Source organism: Megascapheus bottae, chromosome 5 (genome assembly GCF_031878675.1).
Source record: "Megascapheus bottae isolate mThoBot1 chromosome 5, mThoBot2.hap1, whole genome shotgun sequence".
Classification (NCBI taxonomy): Eukaryota; Metazoa; Chordata; class Mammalia; order Rodentia; family Geomyidae; genus Megascapheus; species Megascapheus bottae.
Genome location: NC_143513.1, coordinates 63,154,689 through 63,177,300, shown reverse-complemented (window position 1 = coordinate 63,177,300; position 22,612 = coordinate 63,154,689). Strand labels below are relative to the sequence as shown.

The following is a 22,612-nucleotide window of genomic DNA, read 5'->3' as shown; positions in this document are numbered from 1 at the left end:
ATGCAGCAGTGACAGAACTTATGTGTGAAGATAATGAACAGACAAAACCAGGGGTGATTTTATTTCCAACAGATGCCCACACTGTTGATGAGCGTTTTGAAAATGAATACATTTGGAATCAATGACAACTATGACCTAGAGTTGCACCTGAATCTATTTTTCATTCTGATAATAAGATTTAACATCTGGTAAGCATAAACTACAAACTCTTGAGAACAGTGAAGAACCAACTGCTGCTATAAAGTAATGCAAGGATTCTTTATTTAAGAAATCTGGAAAATGGAAACTGTTAATGACCTTCTTTGATATGAGCTGTTTATTTAAAGAAGTTAAGTTTAAGCAAAAAATATCTGAGTAAAAATGCACTTTTAGAGTCAAGTTATTCAGCCCACTGACTTATGAGTTATGTATCCTCATCAGTGGTTCATCCTAATAACACACAAGGCAGCCTCCTAAATCTCGATGTTTTTCAATCTTAGATCTTTTCCATGAATAGGATTATGGAATGGCTTTCCACTGCAATTACAATGCTATTCAGTTACTGTAAAGATTTAAGATCCTTCATTGCAGGAATTGTAAATGCTGAGCCCTGAGGTCTAATAAAGAGAATTGGAATGCCACTTTCTAACTCCCGAAAGCTGGGAGTGGCCCGAGAAAGATCAATTGCTCTTAGCATTACTGAGACCCAAGATTCTGCCCCAAATGTAAGTTAATCAAAATCCAAACTTCCTCGAACCTTGGAGTCAGGTGAAGCCCTAACCAGCTGTGGTTGTTTGCTGTTTACCTCCACTTCCGAAGATAAGGAAGTCCTAAGTCACTTATCCTGAGATTGTTTCACCTGTCTGTCTGTAACTTCAAAGAGATTGCTGACTTCCGGCATGTTTAATAATCAATAAATACCCTATTAATGGGACCTTGGGCAGTCTGTTGCCGACAAGAGGCACAGGCCCTCCCGTGCCCCCAAAACCAATTGTATAGTCCGGTTCCCATCCTGCTTTCATCTATCTATGTTGATCTTGATAGAGGCAGGATGGGAATCGCGCGGCAGTCTGCAACACTTCATGACTTAGCCCCCACTAGTTTTTGTGATTCTAGCCCTTAAAACTCTTTAGCCCAGCAGACTGCAGCCCAACTTGTTCTTTCTCCCTCAAAGAATTCCTGTGGGCCTTGGTTCCTGCTGCTTCCTGTGCCCAGTAGCCTCCTGCTCCTCATGATCGCACTGGCCCAAAGGCTACTTACTCTGAGTCCCTGAAACCATGTGTCTGTTCATCTCTAAAAGTCTCCATCCTTTGCTGTTTTGTTTACTTTTGAGGCACGTACCAATTTATGAAATGCAGGAGTTTCTCTACTTATGGTGGATTATGCCTTACAACTCATACTAAGTTGAAACTATCATAAACTGAAATGCATTTAGTACACCCGTAGCCAGATAAGCAACACAGTGCAGTGTAGACTATGATTATTCATCTTTAAGATCATAAGATCTGGTTGGGTACTATGGCTCAATGCTATTGCCCAGCCTTCTCTCAGGAGAGTCTAGAGTCTCTCAGTCTATAGTAAGATTAAGATTCCAAAATCGAAGTATAGCTTCTACTAAATATGTATTGTTTTGCCACATGATAAGAAAAAAACAGAAAAGAAAATTGAAATATTGTAAGTTGGGAAACGTCTGTATCATTGTTAAGTATTTGTTCCACATGCTTATAGTTGGTCTCTCTCATAGGAATAAGGGAGGCCAACCATCCAAGGCACTTTTTCCTAATCATTGTCATTTGTTGTCAGTGCTGTCATGCCCAAAAGCTTGTTCAAGGAAGGAACTGCAAGAGGAATGTAGATTGTTTAGTGTGCTCATAATATTGAATGTCACAAGCAAGGTAAAATTCCTAAGCAACAACATGCACCACAAAAATTAGTTCTCTGATGTGAGAGTCTAGCCTTTATAATCAAACCTGGGAGAACACAGATTGAGAGATCACTAGAATATCTTCCAGACAGAGCATGCAGAGCGTGTAGGAGGAAGACGAGTGGAATGAGCTGAATCAAAGTCAAAGGCATCAGGAGTTAAGTTCAATATCCTAGAAAGTGGAAAGAATGACACCCTGATAAGGGAAGGGTGAATGAGAACCACACATCTCATGATAAAAAAAAAAATGATCCCACTGAATGTCCATATAAGCAGAACTGAAACTCAGTTCACCCAGAAACAAGAAAGCCACTTTAACTTATCCGTGCATCCATCCTTAGCAAGTTCTGATACAATGATGAGGAAATAATGAAAGGATTTGGCACATGATTTTAACATCACAGAAAAAAAGTCCTGCTGATGGCTCTCAAATGCCATCACCTAAGCAAGTGAAATTTTCTTTTAGTGAATCTTAAAAGTTGTCATATAAAATGTCATATGGAACTTAGTGCACTTTACAGCTGGGGCAGGAATTTTCTTATTACCATCACCGACGTTTAGTTCAGAAGTTTCATGTCTTTGGTGACAAGCAGCTCACTTCCATCATTTTTAGTTGCTCTTTATTAGCTTCTTCTACTAAATCAAACTGTATTCCTTCCTGAAGCACTTAAAACAGACTCAAAGACTGAGATTCCTGATCCTGTTACTATTTATCTCCCTTATTGGTTCTAGTTTTATCATTTATAGATTTTTTTTGTGTATGGGAGGGGTTATAGGGATTGAACTCAGCCTGGGCGCTGTCCCTGAGCTCTTCCACTAAAGGCTACTGCCCTACCCTTGAGCCAAGCCCCACTTTCTCTTTTCTGGAGGTTAATTGTAGATAAGAGTCTCAGATCCTTTTGTGCCCAGGATGTCTTTGAATCTTAATCCTCAGATCTCAGCCTCCTGAGTAGCTAGGATTACAGGTGTGAGGCTCCGCACCCAGCATTAGATATTTTTTATTATAAAATGTTTCTAACTAAACTCTTTGTTTTGTTTTTTTGCTCATGGAGCTTGAATTCAGGGCCTGGGTGTTATCCCTGAACTGTTTTGCTCAAGGCTAGTGTTCTGTTACTTTGAGTCATGGCTCTGGCTGCATTTCTGCTTTACTGCTGTTTCACTGGTGATAAGAGTTGCATGGACTTTCTTGCTTGGGCTCACTCTGAACCAGGATCTCAGATCTTGGCCTCCTGAGTAGCTTGGGTTATAGGCACAAGCCATCTTTTCACAACTCTACAACACCTAGGCAGGGTAAGTGTAAGTTGTGCTTAATACATTTAAATCTTTTCCTTTAAGTTTGTGCTCCAGTTAGATGAACACGTCTTGTTCTGTCCTAATGGCATTCCTTTTGACCCAAATGCCTGACTCACCAATATGCCATGCAAATACTGCTCTCCTTCAAAACCTCTGGGAGGCACCTTCACTGTGAAACACCTTCTTGTTTCCTAACCAGACATTAAGCATTCCAGTTTCTGTTTCCATGGCATCTAACCCAAATTTTTATTCATACCTGCATAAAGACAATTCTGAAAAATACACCTAGTCAATCCAAAAGTGATATTGATTTCCAGATATTATATTTGTTTTTTTTCATTAGAATGCAGCTCAGTGGTAAACTTCCTGTCTTATCATGGGAAGTTGTTATTAATTGATGACTACGATAATTACCTTGCAATAGGTCTATATCTTCATTGCATCTTTTAAAAGGGTAAGGCGTGGCTTTATCTTTCCAGACTCTTAATGCAGTATCAGAAATACAATAGGTACCCATTGTTTGATGAATTTCTAGCAGTAAATAAATCTCACCAACAATATGATCTTCAGTGGAGTCTTAGATTCTTTTCCCCTACCTATGCCTGCTTCAAATGAACTTAAAATATACAAACATATTGTAGGGAGAGATGGGACAGATGGATGTGCCAATAACTCAGAGAACAGAGAGAAGATGGCATCTGAAGAATATAAAGGTTTACATGTTTTGCAGCTCATTGTAGTCAATAGGTAAATACCAACTCTACTTGCCTCAGCAGTGACATGAACTGTTTGTTAGCTTTAGAAATGATCCTATATTGTTCCATGGTATTCATTTCCCTGAAGATTCTTATAAATCATACTCAAAATCTTTTTTTTCTTGTAAGTGGAAACAATTAAATTAAATGGCTTAGTTTGCAGGTAACAATCATCATTTATTTCTTAGGTGTATTGTACATGGCCATCTTACATGGTGAAGTATATTCTACTTAAAAGGCAGTATGTTCCCAGAAAGGCTCCATTCGGGTTAGCTACTATCTCCAATGATCCATGAATTTGAATTTAAATTCAAGAGAGAATTCACAGCTGGGTGTTGGTGACACATGCCTGTAATTCTAGCTTATGAGTCTGAGATCTGAGGACTGTGGTTTGAAGCCAGCCCAGACAGGAAAGTCTATGAGACTTATCTTCAGTAAACTACCCAGAAAACCCAAAAGAGACTCAAATGGTAGAGTGTTGGCCTCGAACACAAAGAGAGTCAGAGACAGTGCCCAGACCCTGAATTGAAGCACTAGGACTAGCAATAAATAAGTAAATAAAAAAGAGAAAATTCATGTCAATTGTTTTACACTTCACCCAACAAAGCCAACTGCATCCATGGAAATATCTCTTTTATAATACTTTTGAGGATGTGGTATATTTGCTGAAAATAACTTCAGGATTTTTTAAATGTCCTAGCTTTTAAAAAGATCAAAACATTTCTTTTGTTCCCTTAAAAATAGCTACTTGAAAATCTTCTCTGATGAATTTAGTTTGCCTCTTTGGAACTTATGGTTCGGCTCATGTAAATTATTCCTTAAAACATCTGGAAAATAATTTCAAGACACATTATTTACTTTATGACAAGACTCAGACTCCATAGTCCATCTGTTCTGAATAAGCAGTGAACATCTTCAGGTGTGTGTGCTAAGTGTTGATAACCATGTCTCTTGCTAATTATCACTCAGCCATGATGAAAAAAGTGATGACTGTTTCAAACTTGTAGGCATAGGTCCTATCAATCACTGGTAATCTGATTATTTAATTTACACCTTTTCTTCACAGTAAGTATTTAGACTCAGAAGCTGGAAATATGTCATTATTATTCCATTTCTCAATATCCTTACATAAAAGTGAAACAATATTCAGAATATTGCATTCAGCTATAAGACCCAGAAAGTTCTTACTGAAAACTTTCAGATGACCCTCAGAATCAACTCAAATGGCAAACAGAAGGGACCAGTCCATATGTGAGTAAAGGACATGCCCAAGGTCATGAGACAAAGTCAAGGCAGAACTAGGAAAATGACTCAGGTTTTGTCACCCATGTTTTGTTTTTCTGCCAAAGATTGCTTTAAAATCAGGACTTCCATGAAATAATGAGTAACATTTTGAGATAAAAAAATTAGAACAAAACATCTTTTTGTGTTTATCACTTTGCTATCACTGTTCCTGAAAGCCCCACTATTCTTTGTGTTAATTTTGTGGACTATTCAAGTAAGAGCTGAACTCTCATCTCTCAATTCTATGCCATTGAGCAATAGATTGCTTTCTATGCTAGCATCAGATTCCCTTGATTACTGAAGCTTGATTATTGTAGCTGGCTTCGAAATAAGAAAGCAGAAGCAATTATTCAGAAAAAAATTATTAGAAGAAAATTTAGAAGTAAACCTTTATGGCTTTAGATTTTAAGCTGCACCTTCTTAAATATGATACCAAAAGTATAAGCAATGATAGAAAAACATGTGAATTGAACTATGTCAATATTGAAAACCTGAGTATTTTAGATGCGAAAAATATGGAAGACCCAACTCTCTTTATGTATAGAAAGGTTACATACACATTGCAAAATAAATAATTTGAAATCACATAACTGGTGTAGGATTTGTATCCAATGTATATTAAAACACTATCAATTCAAAGATGACCTGAGAGTCCACCACACACATGAAAAACTATTCAACATTAGTTATAAGGGAAATACTAAAATACATTTAAAAACAATAGATTGTACACTTCAAGCAGGTTAATTTTATGATACATTAAATTTGTTTCATTAAAGCTTTGTAAAGAAAAATTATAAATTCATAGGCTGTCAATACTAGGGTAGACTTTGGTATGCCACTGGAATTTTTATACCATTGCATAGGATGTAATTTCTATAAATGTCTGAAATATTTCCATTTCAGCTGGTAGAATCATATTACCAATAAGTATATACATTAGAGTTTGGGTAATTTACACATACTTGGAAGAATGCACTACTGTGATTCAGCATATAGCACACTGCATATGTGTGTGTGTGTGTGTGTGTGTGTGTGTGTGTGTGTGTGTGTGTGTGTGTGCTAGTCCTGGGGCTTGAGCTTAGGGCCTGGTCACTGTCCCTGAACAATTTTGCTCAAAGCTAGCATTCTACCACTTGAGTCATAATTTAACTTCTGGATTTTGTGTGGTTAAAATAAAAGCCTCACAGACTTTCCTGCTAACTGGCTTTGAACCATAATCCTCAGATCTAAGTCACTAGACAGATTGAAGCTAGGATTACAGAAGTGAACCACCAACACCCAGCACCACAAAGATTTTTTTTTATGAAATTTAGCATTTTTTAATATGAAAAACAATTGGTTTATATTTCTCACCTTATTTAAGACATTGTTAGTACTGATTTCCCTAAGTTAAATGAAATGCTTTGGTAGAAAAATCTGATTAGAAAATAACCAGTAATCATGAAAAATTGGATATCAAAATGTGCTGATTATTTTTTCATAAATGAGTCCAATGTGAAGTGGAAAGAAAAACCAAATGAATGCTACCAAAAACGTGCATATGGATTGTGTACCATGTGCAAAGAACTCTGGAGCATAGTAGGAAGGAATTTGGGATTTGTTAACAAAATTGATTTCTAATTCATGCAGTTTAACAAAAACATGATTTATTTTCCATTCCTTGAAGTCCACTCTGTTCTGTAAGGGAAGTCAGACAAGAAATGGGCTTGGTCATAAAAGCTTTGGGCAATCAATGTTCGAGTCTAGACAGCTACATCCTGTAAGCCTCACTGACACATTCAGCTCCTTCCCCTTTTTTTGATCCTTGCTTCCCGAATCCTCTGAGGCCTTAGACCTGCCTATTAAGGCCTCTTGTGCTCCTTTGTTCTTTGACCTCTCAGCATTAGATTTTAGCTGTGAGGCATTTAGGTTTCATAAGAAATGGTTTGCCATCACTAACTATGAATGCCTTGAAAGCATTCATTGATTCATTCATTCATTCATTTTTGGTATTTCCCAATTTTAGATAATTCAATACCAGACACCATGCAAACTGTCAATACATAAAAGAGATACGTATGGGGGAACAACTAGGAAAATACATTTTAGAGTAACAAAAGGGAGTGATATGAGTTTATATCATGATGCTGCTAAGCAAAAAAGGAATTCCTTATAGATCTTCTGAAAAAATTCTTATTTAAAGCCAATGTAGAATGCTCTAAGCTGTGCTCCTTTTTCTTTTACAGAAATGAATCCTTGTACCATCATAAAACCCATTTTCCAACAGAAAATTTTATGCCTTACTTTGATTGTAGATCTACTAATTAGTTGTGTGGTGTGCTTGCTATAGGTAGGGAAGTTATGATGGGATTATTTTTGTCCTTTAGATGTTTCAATGAATTAGTAACGACACCTTCAAAGCTTTAGTCATTAACTTTATTCCTTACATATCTTTATATTTTAATTGTCACAGTTTTACTTGTGTAAACAGCTCATAAATTTTTATCACTACTCATAGTTGACCTTTGTCTTATACAAACTGACTGCTATTACAAATATTTTATTGTATTAAAATTATATTTTCCTAAATAATAACTTTGGAGATATAGTAGCTGGTGAAAAGCTGAGATTTCTGTTAAGTGATATGACAATGTGTAATTAGATGAATATGACAGTAAAGCTGTCAAAATAGCTTATTAAATATTAACTAATGTCAAAGTTCATTCATTTTCTTCACAATTCTTTGATTAAAGCACAAGAACAATCAACTCATTTATTATTGTGCCTTTGTTGTTAGTTACCTGAATAAATTAATGGCAGGACTCATGTAAAAGGAATTTCAAATACTCTTTGTAAATCTTTCAATTAAAATATGACTAACATCTCAGATTCATCAGTTAAAATTTCCAAAATGAATACTCAACTTACCTCCAGTAGATGAGAATACCAATAAGAACCACTAGACAGATAAAAGTCAGGGCTGACACGATCACAAGAGGTATAACCGCCTTCTTCTCAGATTCCAACCCCTCAGCTAGACCAATACGAGACTCATGGCTACTATTACTGGCTTCTGCAGTCAGAGAAAATTGAGAGAGTTGACATTTAACAGGAAGGCAAAGTCACAACACTGCTCAGTTGATTTATTGCAACCTTCATTGTTACTTACCTTCAAATTTTTTCTCTGTGATGCAAAGAATGCCTATGATTATAAGATAATTTAAGTAAAAGTTTGAAAAGTAAAGCAGATTATTAGAGCTAAGAAAATTATCAAGACCCAGACCCAAAAGAAACTGGGAAAAGTAGGGGTGCCATGGTAGGAAATCAGAACAAAATTGCCTGGAAAAGCTTGTTGCAAGGTAAATGGAAGTATTAAAATCAGGAAATCAGCCAGTTAACAAAAGCAGCTGAGCAGGAAAAGTAATGCTAGTTACTGAGCCACCATATAGAGTATTGACTTTTCTAAAATTAATTTTAATAGTTATTTTTTAACTCTTAATTAGGTAAATTCTTAGCATGTTAGAGTTTCATGAAGAACAATAATCCTACCATAACCCTTTATACATTAAGATACCCTTTCCGTCCAGCAACTTATAATTTAAAATATAAGTTTAGTGTTGTTTTGAATATGTTTTTACTATTTTTTCTATCATAAAATATATTGCATATTTATTTAAGGAATATGTATGTACTTATGTATTTTCAAATATCAAAGTGCAATAATTTAAAATAAATCTGAATATATCCCTTGGGTTAATTTTTAAAATAGCAATCGACTTTTATATGGCCAGTCAAGTAAATTATACTGTAATTTTGAAAATTTCTATATCATTCCAAGTTGTTAAAACCAGGAACATAACTCAGTGTTGATCACTAATTGCAGTCAATCCCCCCCTGCTTGAAGGTGTGTACATTGGGTTGCTGACAGACTAGTACATGGGTACTGTCCTAATCTGCTCTGCTGAGATTGTCATGAAAGAATATTGTCTGCTACTGGCACAGGCTCTGAGATAAACATGGTCAAGCTCCCCATCAAAGTCTACATGCTTTCTGTATTTGGCACATCTGATGCTTTATATCAAGTGACACAAGATGGAAGGAAGCAATTTCAAACTTTTATCAATTTGAAAAATTGAGGCTGGTAAATTCACACATACAGTGCTGAAATACATCTAACTGCAGAAAACTCAAGAGATTTATTGCAACAGCTTCTGTCTGTATCTAGGGAAAATGATAGATACGGCACATGACTTATTTCATTCACAGAGCAAACACATAGAATTTAAGTGACACACATTTCCATAGCTGTTTGTTCTTGTAATTGTTCATGTATTCTTTTTTCAGGAAAAAAGTGGGATTTGAGGATTTGTGACTTAAAAAATTACAAAACTATATTAGAAGAGGAAGATTTTATGTCAAATGACTTTTGTACATAGTTAATAATCTTCTTCAGAAAAGCAAAGGTTCTGTTTTTGTTAGGTAATCTCTATGCTCTGGATATCATATGTGGTGTGGGGATTCATCCAGACACGGAAGTGCGCTGATGGTGAATGCCAGCAACATTTTCTTATGACACTTGAAAAGGAAAGTCATTTTACTCATGTCTGTCTAAACATTTTTCCTATTGTAACAATCTCAGCAGAAGTTTGTGGTAATAAATAATGTTCATGCTTAATAATGCCTTAGGCATCTAGCAGTTACAAACAGTGGTTGATATTGTTAACTGATTCTAAAAACAGTGCCAATTTTGGGCTCCCACCACACTAAATCTTCAGAATCAGATGCATGAAAGTCCATGATGTAGATCAATGTATGTATAAAGTGAGCACATATGTCTTCCACGATTACAAAAATCAGTAGAAATATACATATATACACACATATAGGTATATGCACATATATATGCACCTCATTTATATGAATAATACATAAGTGTACATATATTGTTATATAAATGTGGTGCATATATATGCATGGTAAGTATGATCGTATGTAAAACATATGAGATATATAACCCAAGATATGCAATATACTCTAAATACACATCGCATTCACATGCATGCACTACATATGCTCACATACAAACATACATATGGTCCTTTTTTATTTTTATAAGTTCTCTAGGAGATAGGAAAAATTTTAAATTGAGGAGTTAGAGCGATAATTTTATGGTACTAATATATTCTAAATCCTTTACTTATTTTTTTTTTTTGTCAGTCAGGCTTGAATTCAGGGACTGGGTGCTGTCCCTGAGCTTTTTGGCTCAATGCTAGCATTCTACCACTTTGAGCCAGTGCCACAGTGACTCATTGGAGATAAAGAGTCTCATGGAATTTCTTGTCCAGGCTGGTTTTGAACCATGATCCTTAGATCTCAGCATCCTGAATAGTTAGGATGACGGGCGTGAGCTACTGTGCCCAGCTAAAACAATAGCCTTTAATGATTATACACTAATAATACATGCCTATAATCATAATTACTTGGAAAGCTGCCAACAAGAAGATCATGATTTGAGGCCAGCTCAGGCAGAAGAGTTCATGAGATACCTTCTTAACTCATATCTATGTGTGTGGCGTGTACCTGTCATTCAAAGCTTTGTGGGAAGATGAGAATCAGAGGATCTGGTTTCAAAGCCACTTTAAGGAAGAAATAAAGTTCTTGAAACTCTGTCTTGTTTGTGAGTATGATCCTCAAAATCTTAGATTATGCAGATTTCAGTTAGCTCAAAGTAAGTCACTTAAAATAACCACTGAAACGCAGGGCCCAAGGCATGGCCAAGCAGCAGAATCCTAGTAAGTAACCCTAGTAAACTGAACCCTATCCAGTACTTAAAAAAATCCATTAATTGACACACACACACACACACACACACACACACACACACACACACACACACAGTTTTGTTCTTAATCATGAAAGTGTTTTCTAAGAAACAGACACAAATGGGGCCGGGAGTTTGGCCTAGTGGTTAAAGTGCTTGCCTAGCATGCATGAAGACCTGGGTTTGATTTCTCGGTACCACATATAGAAAAAAAGCCAGAAGTGGTGCTGAGGCTCAAGTGGTAGAGCTCTAGCCTTGAGAAAGTCCAAGGACAGTGCTCAGGCCCTGAGCCCAAGCCCAGGACTGGCAAAAAAAAAAAAAAAAAAGAAACAGACACAAATAACATTTTTTTCAGGCTTATTTATCTGTTTACTTCTTATGCACCCTGGATCTATAAATCTAGAGTGTTCTAGTCTGTACTCATTTATATATTGCCAGTTGCAATATAAGCCCTAGTTTTAACATACCTTGTAGATTTTGTACATCTTAGAAATATATCCTAAGCCACAAATTTCAGACTAAGGAGAGTATTCACAAATGGGGTAATATGGTTTTGATAGATATGGTTTCATAAACAGCCAATAATTTTCCCCTAAGTTTGTTTGGTCTTATTTACTTCATCAATTTTGCTACTTCATGATGCTGGATTTCATCTTATTTCTCATTAGTGGGAGGACATAATCTTAACAGTTGAAATAAATCTAATTAGAGTATTGGAGAGAAAATTTTTGTTTTAGTAAACAATTATAGATTTAAATATATATGTATATGTATTTACAATCTACTTATTATAGCATAATCTAGTAAAATATATTGATACATCGCTATCTAACACAAAAAACAAGTGCATTGATTTCCAGTAATTCCTATCAAAATAAATCTAATAAAAATTCTGAAAAGAATATTGTAATTGAGGGTAGATGAGTGATTCATATGTGGCACCACTAAAGACTAGACTGACCTACAAACTCAGCATTCATTCTCACATATCAGAGGGTAAGTGTTTAATCTGAAATGTAATGTTAAATATATATCAAATCAGAGTACAGAAATGAAAACTTGTCTACTGCAATATATAACTTTTAATTGCTACACTGAGCAAACATACAAAACTAATTAAAAATGAGAATAACAGAGACAAATGTCCTAATGGTATTGGTCTATACTCAGAATCATAGTGATTAACTTTTATGCAGGAGAAGGTACTACATGAACTCATCTTTTGCATTGTTAAGGTAAAAATATTTTTAATGGTTAATATAAAAACATTTATTTAATAAAAACAAGTTATCAATTCTCATCAGTGAATGGATAAACTTATCTAGTATTTCATATGCTTAAGAAAATTAATCTTTCCATATTTATCCCATCAGTATGTAAAGCATACATCAGTGTCATATATGCTGCAAGTAATCTGTCCTAAAAAAAAGGAAATCTTGTAAATAAACATTTGCATATAACACAGTAACAAATGAGATGCATTTTGACATAAAATGTTCTAGGGTTTTACATCTTATCATATAAAGCCTCTACATATTATGCATATATATGACTGTTATTTAACTTAGAAAGGCAAAGGACACATGCAAGCACAAAGGTAAATGTGTTTTGTTGGTTTACACTGCCCTCTTTTGGCAACATGATGAGATTCAAAGAATGACAATTTTTGAATCAGACTTTGTTTTAAACTTCTCCATTGCCTTTCAAAACTTAGCAATTATTTTTTTTCTTAAAAAAAGAAAAAGCTGCCTAAGCTATGGTAAATATGCTGTGTCTAAGTTCTTCCCGTTGAGGCAACAAGGGCGCTTTGACCAGACTGTTTGATTCCATAGAATTAGCTTATACTACAAATTGCAAAACAGTTTAGTATACCAAAAATCAGTATATGAAAAATATTTTATAGCCATGTCATTGCTACCACACACCCATGGCAGCCTGTAGAATAACCATTGACAATCTATAAAATGTGCTTGTGGATTTTGAAAAGAATTGAGTTTAAGGATCACAACTGTGTCAAATATTCATTTCAAATTGTGGAATAACATCATAATTTGAAAGCTGTAAATTGACTTGTCGAAAGTTTTGATTAAAACAAAGATGATCTGCTGTTTTTACCACAATCTCTATCTTCCCACAATCCTTCTATTTTAACCTTGATATCCAGAACATCGCCATGTTTCATTCTATCCTTTCTGTCATAACTAACCTGCCTCTGAACTGTTGAACACTTCTGAGTGCCCACTAGTGACAGGTGACGTGGAGGACCGTGGAGCTTCAGGAGGAATTTCTGCGTCACCTGCTTCCAAGACCCCGTCAGCATCTGGGAAACTGAAATCTGTGGAAGTCTCATTATCATTAAGGCTATCTGAGGTACCTTGCCCTGATTCACTCTCTTCATCGCTCGTCAAAACTGCCCGGGCTTGAGATTCTGGGCTAATTGGAAGCAGGACATTACCAGTCTGAATTCCACTGTCTTCCTTGCCATCCTCGTGCTGCTGGATTGGCATATTTGTGGGTGGTGATACACCAGGACTTCTGTCCACACTAGTTTGACTGTCTGCAGTTATACCTGTGACTTTATTTTCTTCATCAGAATTCTCAGAGAGGGAAAATGATTTGGGGTCATTCTGATCCACAAGATTGTTATCCTGGGTATTTGAGTCATTCATTACCTTTTCCTGTGATTCTCTATAGGATGAGCATGACATACACTTATTGGTGGATAATCCATCACTATCTCTGTCATCATCATAATCAGCATTATCATCATCATCATCATCGTCATCATCATCACCATCTTCACCACCACCCACTAAATCAGCATCAGATCTGGCACTATGAATCAGCTTAAAGGTAGCTGTAGAAGGAAGCAGGAACTTGGTTGTAGCCACAGATCCATCTCTGTTGGGAGAAATAGCTGGAACAGAAATGTACCCATTCCCTAAAGGAACAGGCCCATCAGCAGATACAAGTGTATCAGAAACAACAGTCGGAAGGCCAATAAATACCTCCTCTGTCATAGAACTTTTGGTGGAGGTGAATACTTCATTAGAATCTATAATCTTAGTTTTGAGTGCACTCGATTCATCAACTGATAAAACAGGACTCACAAATGTCTGCCTCCCCTCTGGGGGAAGAGCCTGGTTAACTTCCAAATTGACAGTTTGGAACAAAGAAGGCACCACTTGCTGGGAACTTAAAACTGGCTCAGAATACTCATGTGGGTAAGAAACTGTTATGCCTTGAAGTGAAGCAGAGGGCGTATTAAAAGAAGGCGACATGTCAAATATCGGTATAGACGAAGAGTGCCATGTGTTTTCCCTCGAAGCAAAATCTGATGCCATGAGATGCAATACTGTAGAACTAATGTGATCAATTTGGGGCGTGTCAACCAATACAGGAGCGCTAGGCACATTGGGAAGAGCAGTTTTAAGCAAGGCGTCAACATCAGAAGCCTGGAAGGAATGCTGGAGCAATACTTCCGTCTTAAAAGGAGGTGAGGCCTCATAGAACAAGAGCTGGGTTGAAGGAGAGAGCACTTCACTAGAAGCAGGGTCAGAGGATGTGGGCTCTGAATTTGTGCTAAGCACAGGTTTCAAAGAACTCTCACCAAATGCTTGAGATACACTGTGTGTAGGTTGAAATGAGAAATTATTTTCCGGAATTTGACTAATCTCATGCTCGAGACCCTTGGTGACTGAATATTCAAGAGACACCGGAAGTGTGCCCTTTATGTCAGAAATAGAGACAGAGGTTTCTTGTAAAGACACATTTAACTTATTTACGTTATCATGCATGTTTGGCATGACTGTGCTTTCAGAATGGTAAGCCATCCCAGTGAAAGAAGAAATTTGCAGTTCCGTGTCATTCTCGTTTAGGATTTCATTTTCAGTAAGTGGCTTATGATCACCACCAAAGACAGATGTTGTAGATGTAAATTCAGCTACAGAAACGGGTGAGGAAATGTTAAGGGCTCTTAACTCATCTGTGTCGGGTAAAATGAATTCATTATCAGAGGAGGCTCCAGACCACTCCCCATCACCAGAGAGGGCTTGCGTGGGCTGCAGGAATGATGCAGTTGGGATTATAGCTCTAGATCTAGTCATAGATGTATAGCTAGGGCTGCTAAGTAAAGAACTCTGACCAGAAACATCAACAGAGTCATGCACAGGCACTGTAGAACTGTAAGGGACAGTGAGGACATGTTTAGAGCCCTCATGGTTAGAGAAGGCAAAAGGAGATTCAGGCCCTGGAGAATGTGCATGCAGCATGGCATGACTGCTAGATGGTTCGACTTGAGAAAACATAAGCGTTTTATAAAGGACACCGGATTCACTACCAAATTCCAATGTCTCTGAAGCAGCAGGAGTGGCTGTCTGATGTGACACCACATCAGGGTATTGAGCAAGGCTGGGTTCTAATAGCAAATCACCCACAGCCACTGGCAGGGAAGCATGCAAGGACATCTTATCACTTCCAGCAGCTGAAGTAACTTGTGGGGGAACTGAAGAAGCTGTGTGCAGATGGCGATACAATTCACTACCGAAGGAAGCAGAGGAAAATGGAAGCAAAGGTGCGCCATCATAGGAAGACAGGACGGATTCAAATGACACATCAACACTGGGAAACACAGGCGCAGCATGCAAGGCTGAATCACTACTTGAAGCAGCAAGGGTAGTGTTGAGGGTCTGATTGTCAAGCAACAAAGGGGTGACTAGAGGAAAGACTTCACTACTGTAGGAAGGTTGAAGAGGTGTCTCACCATTGTTCACAGGTTGAGTTGTCTGTGAGTGTACCATGTTGAGCGTGGGAAACGAATCAGGGGATGGAGTGAACGCATAAGGTGTTCTCTCAGTCGGGAGGGAGGTGAAAGTAGAATAACGTGGCATCTCTGGATATGTGGCTGAAGGACTCCGTGAAGCAAAGGACTCAGTTGTCGTCTGGGATTCATTAATGCGCAGCTCAGTGTCATTAGCTTGGAGAATGCTCTCACTACCTGAACCCCCATCAGGCTGTGTGGTCACATCCAGGGAGCTGGGAAACCACACACTGCCCTCAACAGAATGGTCCTTCAGGGCGTCTTCTGAACCCGATGAAGCTGAATCATCGGAAGCATTTCTTGTCAGTTCTGGCTTAAGGACTTCATATGGGATGGTCTCTGGGGATTCTGAAGAGAACATATACCCACGAGATATGTTCTCAGAGAAGAACGGCATGGTGGATGGCGTGGGGCGGGAGCCTGAATAATCATCAGCTCCACTATCAAACTTGAAGTCAGTTAATAAGTTCTCTTCCTCTCCCAGGTCGGTGGATAGCTCTTGGTTCTCTGTCATAGGAACTGTGTTCAAAGACTCTTCGGTGGCAGACAAGTTCATCTGAGGAAACACAAGGACACTCTTAGAGCGGTCATTCACAGTCTGTGGTGGAAGTGCAGTCACAATCTCAGAAGGCAAAGACATCTCTTTTTCTGTGTCTAGTTCAATGACTGGGTGGGATGTGGAGTTGAAAGATGTGTTAAGGGCATAGCCCTTTCCAGAGAACTCTCTTCCTCTTGTTGGAGATCGGTTAGTCTTGGCCTCATTGTATTTGGTCCCAGTGTGATGATAGTGAGTTGTGGTAGAAACCTGGGGCTCCTTTTTTCTTATTTGGTTTGTGGCAGTATCTCCACCAGGATTCGCAACAGGGTCTTCTCCAGTGTTTTTTCTCCTTTCTTCCTCCTTCAGAAAAAAAAAAAAAAAACAAACACGATCAAACAGAACATAAGGCTATAAGAGAATGAAAGTCTTAATAAACACACACATGTGCACACACATGGACACACACACACACACACACACACTGCTATTCTTCACTTGTGGAATCTTGGAAGCATTTGATGATCATACTAGGGATCAAACCTGGGGCCTTATGCATGCTAGGTAAGTGATCTACTGCTTGAAACACAAACCAAGGCCTTTTGTTTGTGTTTTGTTTTTGAAATAAGGTCTTCCTTTCTGTTTACTAGGCTGGTCTTGAACTGATAGTCCTCCTGCCTTCATACCCTGAGCAGCTGGGATTGCAGCTAAAATACTATTCTATTGTCTCCTCCCTTCCCTTCCCCTCCCCTCCTGTTCTCTATTCTATTTTGTATTCTGTTTTTGGTTCTGTTCTCTTATACTCTGGTCTATTATTCCAATATGTATTCTATTCTATTTTCTGGGTCCTGTGTACTCACCACGATTTCTATTGTATAACCATTACTATTTTCTAGGAAAAATAACTGTAGAATGAGACAACTAAATTAATAGTAAGATAGTTTGTAGTTGTATTTACAGATTGAACATATTTATTTTCTCATCTTCTTGTTTTTGTTTCTTTATCCACTTCTATCAGTCATGAGGTTTGAACTCAGAGTTTGGGCACCACCCTTGAGCTCTTTTGCTCAAGGCTAGTGCTCTACTACTTTGAACCACAGTACCACTTCCTATTTTTTGAATGGCTAACTGGTGATAAGACTCTCCAGGGAACTTTTCTGCTCTGGCTGCCTTAGAACGTCCATCCTTAGATCTTGGCTTCCTGAGTAGCTAAGATCACAGGTCTGAGCCAGCAGTGTCCAGCTAATTAGCTTTAGTGTATTATGAAATGAGAAAGAAACTATCTCAAAGAGCAAAGTAGTTACTATATTTATCCAAAAGAAGTTGTGATTTTGAGGTCATCATAACAGAGACATATGGGACTAAAGGAGTGTTTGATTTTTTTTCCTTTGTTTTTAATAAGCTATCTTCAAGATGTAAGCGGGTATTTTAAAGACAACTTGTCAAAATGTGACTGGAGTAAAAGTAACTGAGTTTCTGTTTCCCTTTGACTAATTCTCATTCACATTACTACTATATACTTAATAACTGACATTCAAGTGTCCTTTATAATCACTAATCAAGAGGCAAAGCTTTCAGTCCACTCTTAAGTCAGTGTAATGGCTTGGTGGTGTTCTGAGAAGTCAACAACACACACACATACATGCTCTCTCCTCCTCCTCTTTGTGAAATTGTGAATATTACATTATGTCTAGTCATGCTATTTTAGAAAACTAGATGGCCAAATAAGGTATTTTTTAGTCCTTGGGACATGCTTTTGTCAGTCTTTTTTGCACTCATCTATCTCCTAGGGCTGTTGTTACTGGATCATCCATGACAACAAGTCTTTTCAGGCTGTGTCTCTTGAGAGAAGACACGGAAGAGATCAAATCAAGGAGAAGTTGACCAAACCAAGTAAAATAATTCTCAGCCTCAAAGCAAATATGCTCATGGGTGTGTCTCACATGCAGTATGAACAGGTGTGTACATATACTTATGATAATAGGAGAGCTAGGCCTGCTGCCTAATTTCAGTTATGCAGAAGAACATGATTTGAGCTTAGGATAAAATATAGGACTCATTTAGTCATCATTTTTCTTACTATAAAAATTAAGAAAATGTTGCAATTTATAGATATTCTAAAGTATTCATTGAGTTGACAACATACATTTACTATATGAATAACCCAAATACAAGTCAAATCAAGTGGCCAAAATAAATAAAAGCTTTATTTTGCTATCAAACATTGACTATTAGAAAATAAACCATAGCAAAATAAAGACCTAGTAAGCAAAATTATGTTTAATGTTTACTAGCTTGTTTTTTCATTATGAGTTTTTTGTATTAAATCAACCAAACAATCTTTTAATTTTGTTACACAGGAATCATACAACTCTAAAGCTCAGTAAGTAGTCCAACAATGAATAAGCCAACATTAATTAATTTAAATACCTAACATAACAATATTTAAAGTATAAGAAATAGTTCTAAATATACTTTTAAAGATATAACAGTTACATTATAAAATGGTGGTGATACCTTGATTATTTCTGCAGTTCTAATTAATTCTGGAAAAAGGTCGAGCTCTGTAAGATGAAAAACAAAATGATTATACTTCTTATTTAACTATTTCAGCCTTGTGGGTTTACTTTTGTCTAAAAAGGAGAAAAAAACAAAAACCATTAGCTTTAAAGTAAAACAAATAAAAATTTCCAAATTTAATTTTCACACCACTGAACACCACATAAACTTACATACAACTCCATTCAAAGCACTGATTATTTGTCTATACACCAATTCCTTTTCCCACACTCTCCTTTTGTCACTTAAACCAGGGAGTAAAGGAAGACAATGAAAATGATATAACTAAGTAGAAACTCAAGTAATTTCATCATCCTTACTAGGGCTGGGGCAAGTATATTTGGGGAAATGCTAACTATTTTCTAGAGAATTCACAGGACTAATTTCCTTATCTGGCCATCTCTTAAGTTCTTCTCACTGAGCATCAGATAACTCTTTTTTCCCTCCTTAGACTTGAGTTTATATGTATATACAGAGTACCCCACAGGATTTCCAGCAGATACCAAATCAGTTTGACAGCAGGAGGGAGTGAACGGAAATATTTCTGTGCATTCTACCACAAGAACCTTAGTTAATGCCAACAACACAAACAATTCAAAAACCAGCTTCTTTCAAGTCTCTTCTTCTCAAACACGATCAATGTGTTTTCAGTGTGTGAATATCTCAGGGCACTAAAAAAGACCTGCAGACAATGGTTAGGGAAGGCTAAGAGGTGGTTTACACTCTAATAAGGAATATGCCACACTGACAGGAGCTTTCTATTCTTGGGTTATTAGGAAGCTAGTAATAAGTGAATGTTAGGGCTTGAGCATTACTTCAATACTGACATAATACAAATAAATCATTCTTATTTGTTTTATTAAGTCTGCAAAGGTTTTGCTCTGTGCCCTCTTGATGATGAGTTAAAAACTTTTAGGTCTAAGACCAGGACTCCAAGTCAGTAACTGATGCTTTTGCTCACTGGCTGGCCTTCGACCAACTGAGCCCCACCTCCAACCCCTGATGATGCTTATGTTTTATTCTTTAAGTATTTACATGTCCTTAAAAGAAATATATATTTAGGTGTCAGCTTGAAATTTGTGGAGAATAAATACATAATATCAACTGACCTGGTGTTCTATGTTTATTATAATAAGACTTGTCTTCAAAATCTGTCCTGGGTTTAGATGTGTTAGAAAATTACTAGGTATTAATAAATAGTAAACTAAAAATATAATTTTGTACATGATGTTCATTCTCCAAAGAATTTAAGCAAAATCTGAAAGTGCACATATTTACCAAGATTTAAAGTTAATTGTGTGTGTGTGTGTGTGTGTGTGTGTGTGTGTGTGTACTGGTAATGGGGCTTGAACTCAAGTTCTGGGTGCTGTCCCAGAGTGATTTTGCTCAAGGCCAGCTCTCTACCACTTGAGCTGCACTTAAGACTCTTTTCTTATGGTTAATTGGAGAAAAAAGTTTCATGTATTTTCTTACTGGCTTTGGACTATGATCATCAGATTTCCATCTTCAGAGCAGATAGAATTACATGTGAGCCACTGGCACTCACCACAGTTAATGCTTTTGCCAACTCAATTATTTTGAAATTACATACATTAAAAAATTTCTGTGCTATACAAATGAAAACAGTCAGTAGAAAAACAGTTGTAGTAGTAATTCTCTTTTTTTCTTATTAAAATGGGCAAAAGTGTTTGAAAATTATTTGAGTCAGAATGTTTTATATTTTTGTCCAACACAATCCTTTACCTGCCTCAGTTTTTCATGCTCTTTTATTTTTCATTTTAAAAGTAAAGTGATTTCAGTTAGATAAAATACCCAAAATCTTTATATCCTTCAAGGAAATCAATATGTGAGAATGCAGTGAGATGCCATTAGACTTTGAAAATATAGGAAACTTAAGAAAATCGAAAGTTCATGTATATAGGAATCTTCCAATTCAGTTGTCCTGGAAAAAACAACTTGGAGCCATTCCTCGTAATGTAGTTTTAAGATATTTCAATGATAATAAAGGAAAATTATAATTAAATGCTTATTGGTGGCATATATTAAAACAAAAGGTTCTCTGTTGAGAAGTTATAGTAAAAGAATGACAGCAAATTTTTATTCTTCCCAGTATACTTTAGAAGCTCTTTTAAAATTTAAAACATGGTCTAACTTCAAGTGAAATTTGAAGCTTTACCAAGAACAATTCCACAAATAAAATAATTGTGAAAGAGTTTTTCCTCTTTCTCAAGTCTCCAAAGCCTGAATCTGAGTACTCAACAGTCTAGCATCCAAGATCCAGCTCTGCCAGACAGTGGGGTTGCATGCTGACTGTAGTTTGCTCAAGCACAATAAAGGACATTTTAGTAACTAATTGTTGACTCCAGTACTGAAAATATATTAAAGAGTTGAAAAATGATCCTAATTGATTGAATACGCTTACTTGAGGAAAAGGTTAGGAGAAAAAACACATGAAAATCTCTGTCTGCTGTATCTGATATAAAAGACCAACAGAATGTGTTTTAATTATTTTGAGTATTTAAAATTCTCATTTGCATCACAACTAAACAAAAGAAGTTTAAGTTAGAGTTTGTTTTTTCAACACATGTTAATTTTTTAAAAGTACATCAGAAAAACATGAGCATTCTAAAACACAAACAGCAACACTGACACAGGGTGACAAGCAAAGCTTATTTAATACTTTGAAGACAATTACAAGTGAAAAACCAAAACAACATAGTATGATATTGTGGTAATTGCTATAGACTATAACGTAAGGATCATTAACAAATGGTATCAGCAGCATGGAGATTTAGTTCATCATGAATTTAAATTAAATACACATTGTTATCAGATCCCTATGGCATGTTATTAAATAATGCCTGCTATAACTGTAATGCAATATATTACAAGGGACAAATTTACACAATTGTATTAGTTATGATGAACTGAAATACATTCATGAGGTTTTCACTTGCAGACATAGGTTTTAAAATGGCTTTTAGAATAAATACATTTCTAGTCATGGTGGTACATGTCTATAACCCCATGTTATAGGGGGAGGCTAGGAAAGAGGACTGAAGTTTGAGGTCAGCCTATATACCACATGGTGAGTTTGAGGCTAGCCTGGCCTGCATAGTAAGACCTTGTATAAAACAACAACTACAACTACAACTTCAACAGCAAAATAGACAGAAAAAGAAAAAGAAATGTAGTTTCTCAATATAAATTTATTTATTCTATATACATTCATAAGATACTAAGATGTATAAATAAATAGGTAATCAAATTATCAATCTAAATGCACAATTTGATCAAATTAACAATTTGGAGAATTAACTTTTTCTCACATACTGAATGGAATGCTTTAAATCTATGTGAGACTAAGAATGATTATAAACTATCTCTGGCATTCCAGTCTAACAATTGCAACAGACAATACAGTATTTTTAAAAAGACAGGTTATCCTGAATAATAATAGTCCAATGTGATATAATATTACAAATATAAGAAATGGTACTAAAAGGCAACCCATAAAATTACTGGGTGTCAGTGGCTCACACTTTTAATTCTAGCTACTAGGAGTTTGAGGATCAATGATCACTTTTCAATGCCTTCCCAGGCAAAAAAGTCCATGAGACTTTTACCTCCAATGAACTAATAAAAAGCAGAAGTAGATGTA

The 22,612-nt window shown here is 36.4% G+C and overlaps 1 protein-coding gene across 1 annotated transcript in view; it reads right to left on the bottom strand.

Moving 5' to 3' along the window:
• Ptprz1 (protein tyrosine phosphatase receptor type Z1) overlaps nt 1-22,612 on the bottom strand; it is a 154,599-nt gene that overhangs the window by 31,352 nt on the left and 100,635 nt on the right. Inside the window, exons 11-13 of the mRNA XM_090333216.1 lie at nt 18,910-18,956; nt 13,245-16,755; nt 8,146-8,290 (exon numbers count right to left, since the gene is read on the bottom strand). Of these exons, the coding sequence (XP_090189342.1) occupies nt 8,146-8,290; nt 13,245-16,755; nt 18,910-18,956 (3,703 nt within the window). The remainder of the gene's footprint in view (nt 1-8,145; nt 8,291-13,244; nt 16,756-18,909; nt 18,957-22,612) is intronic.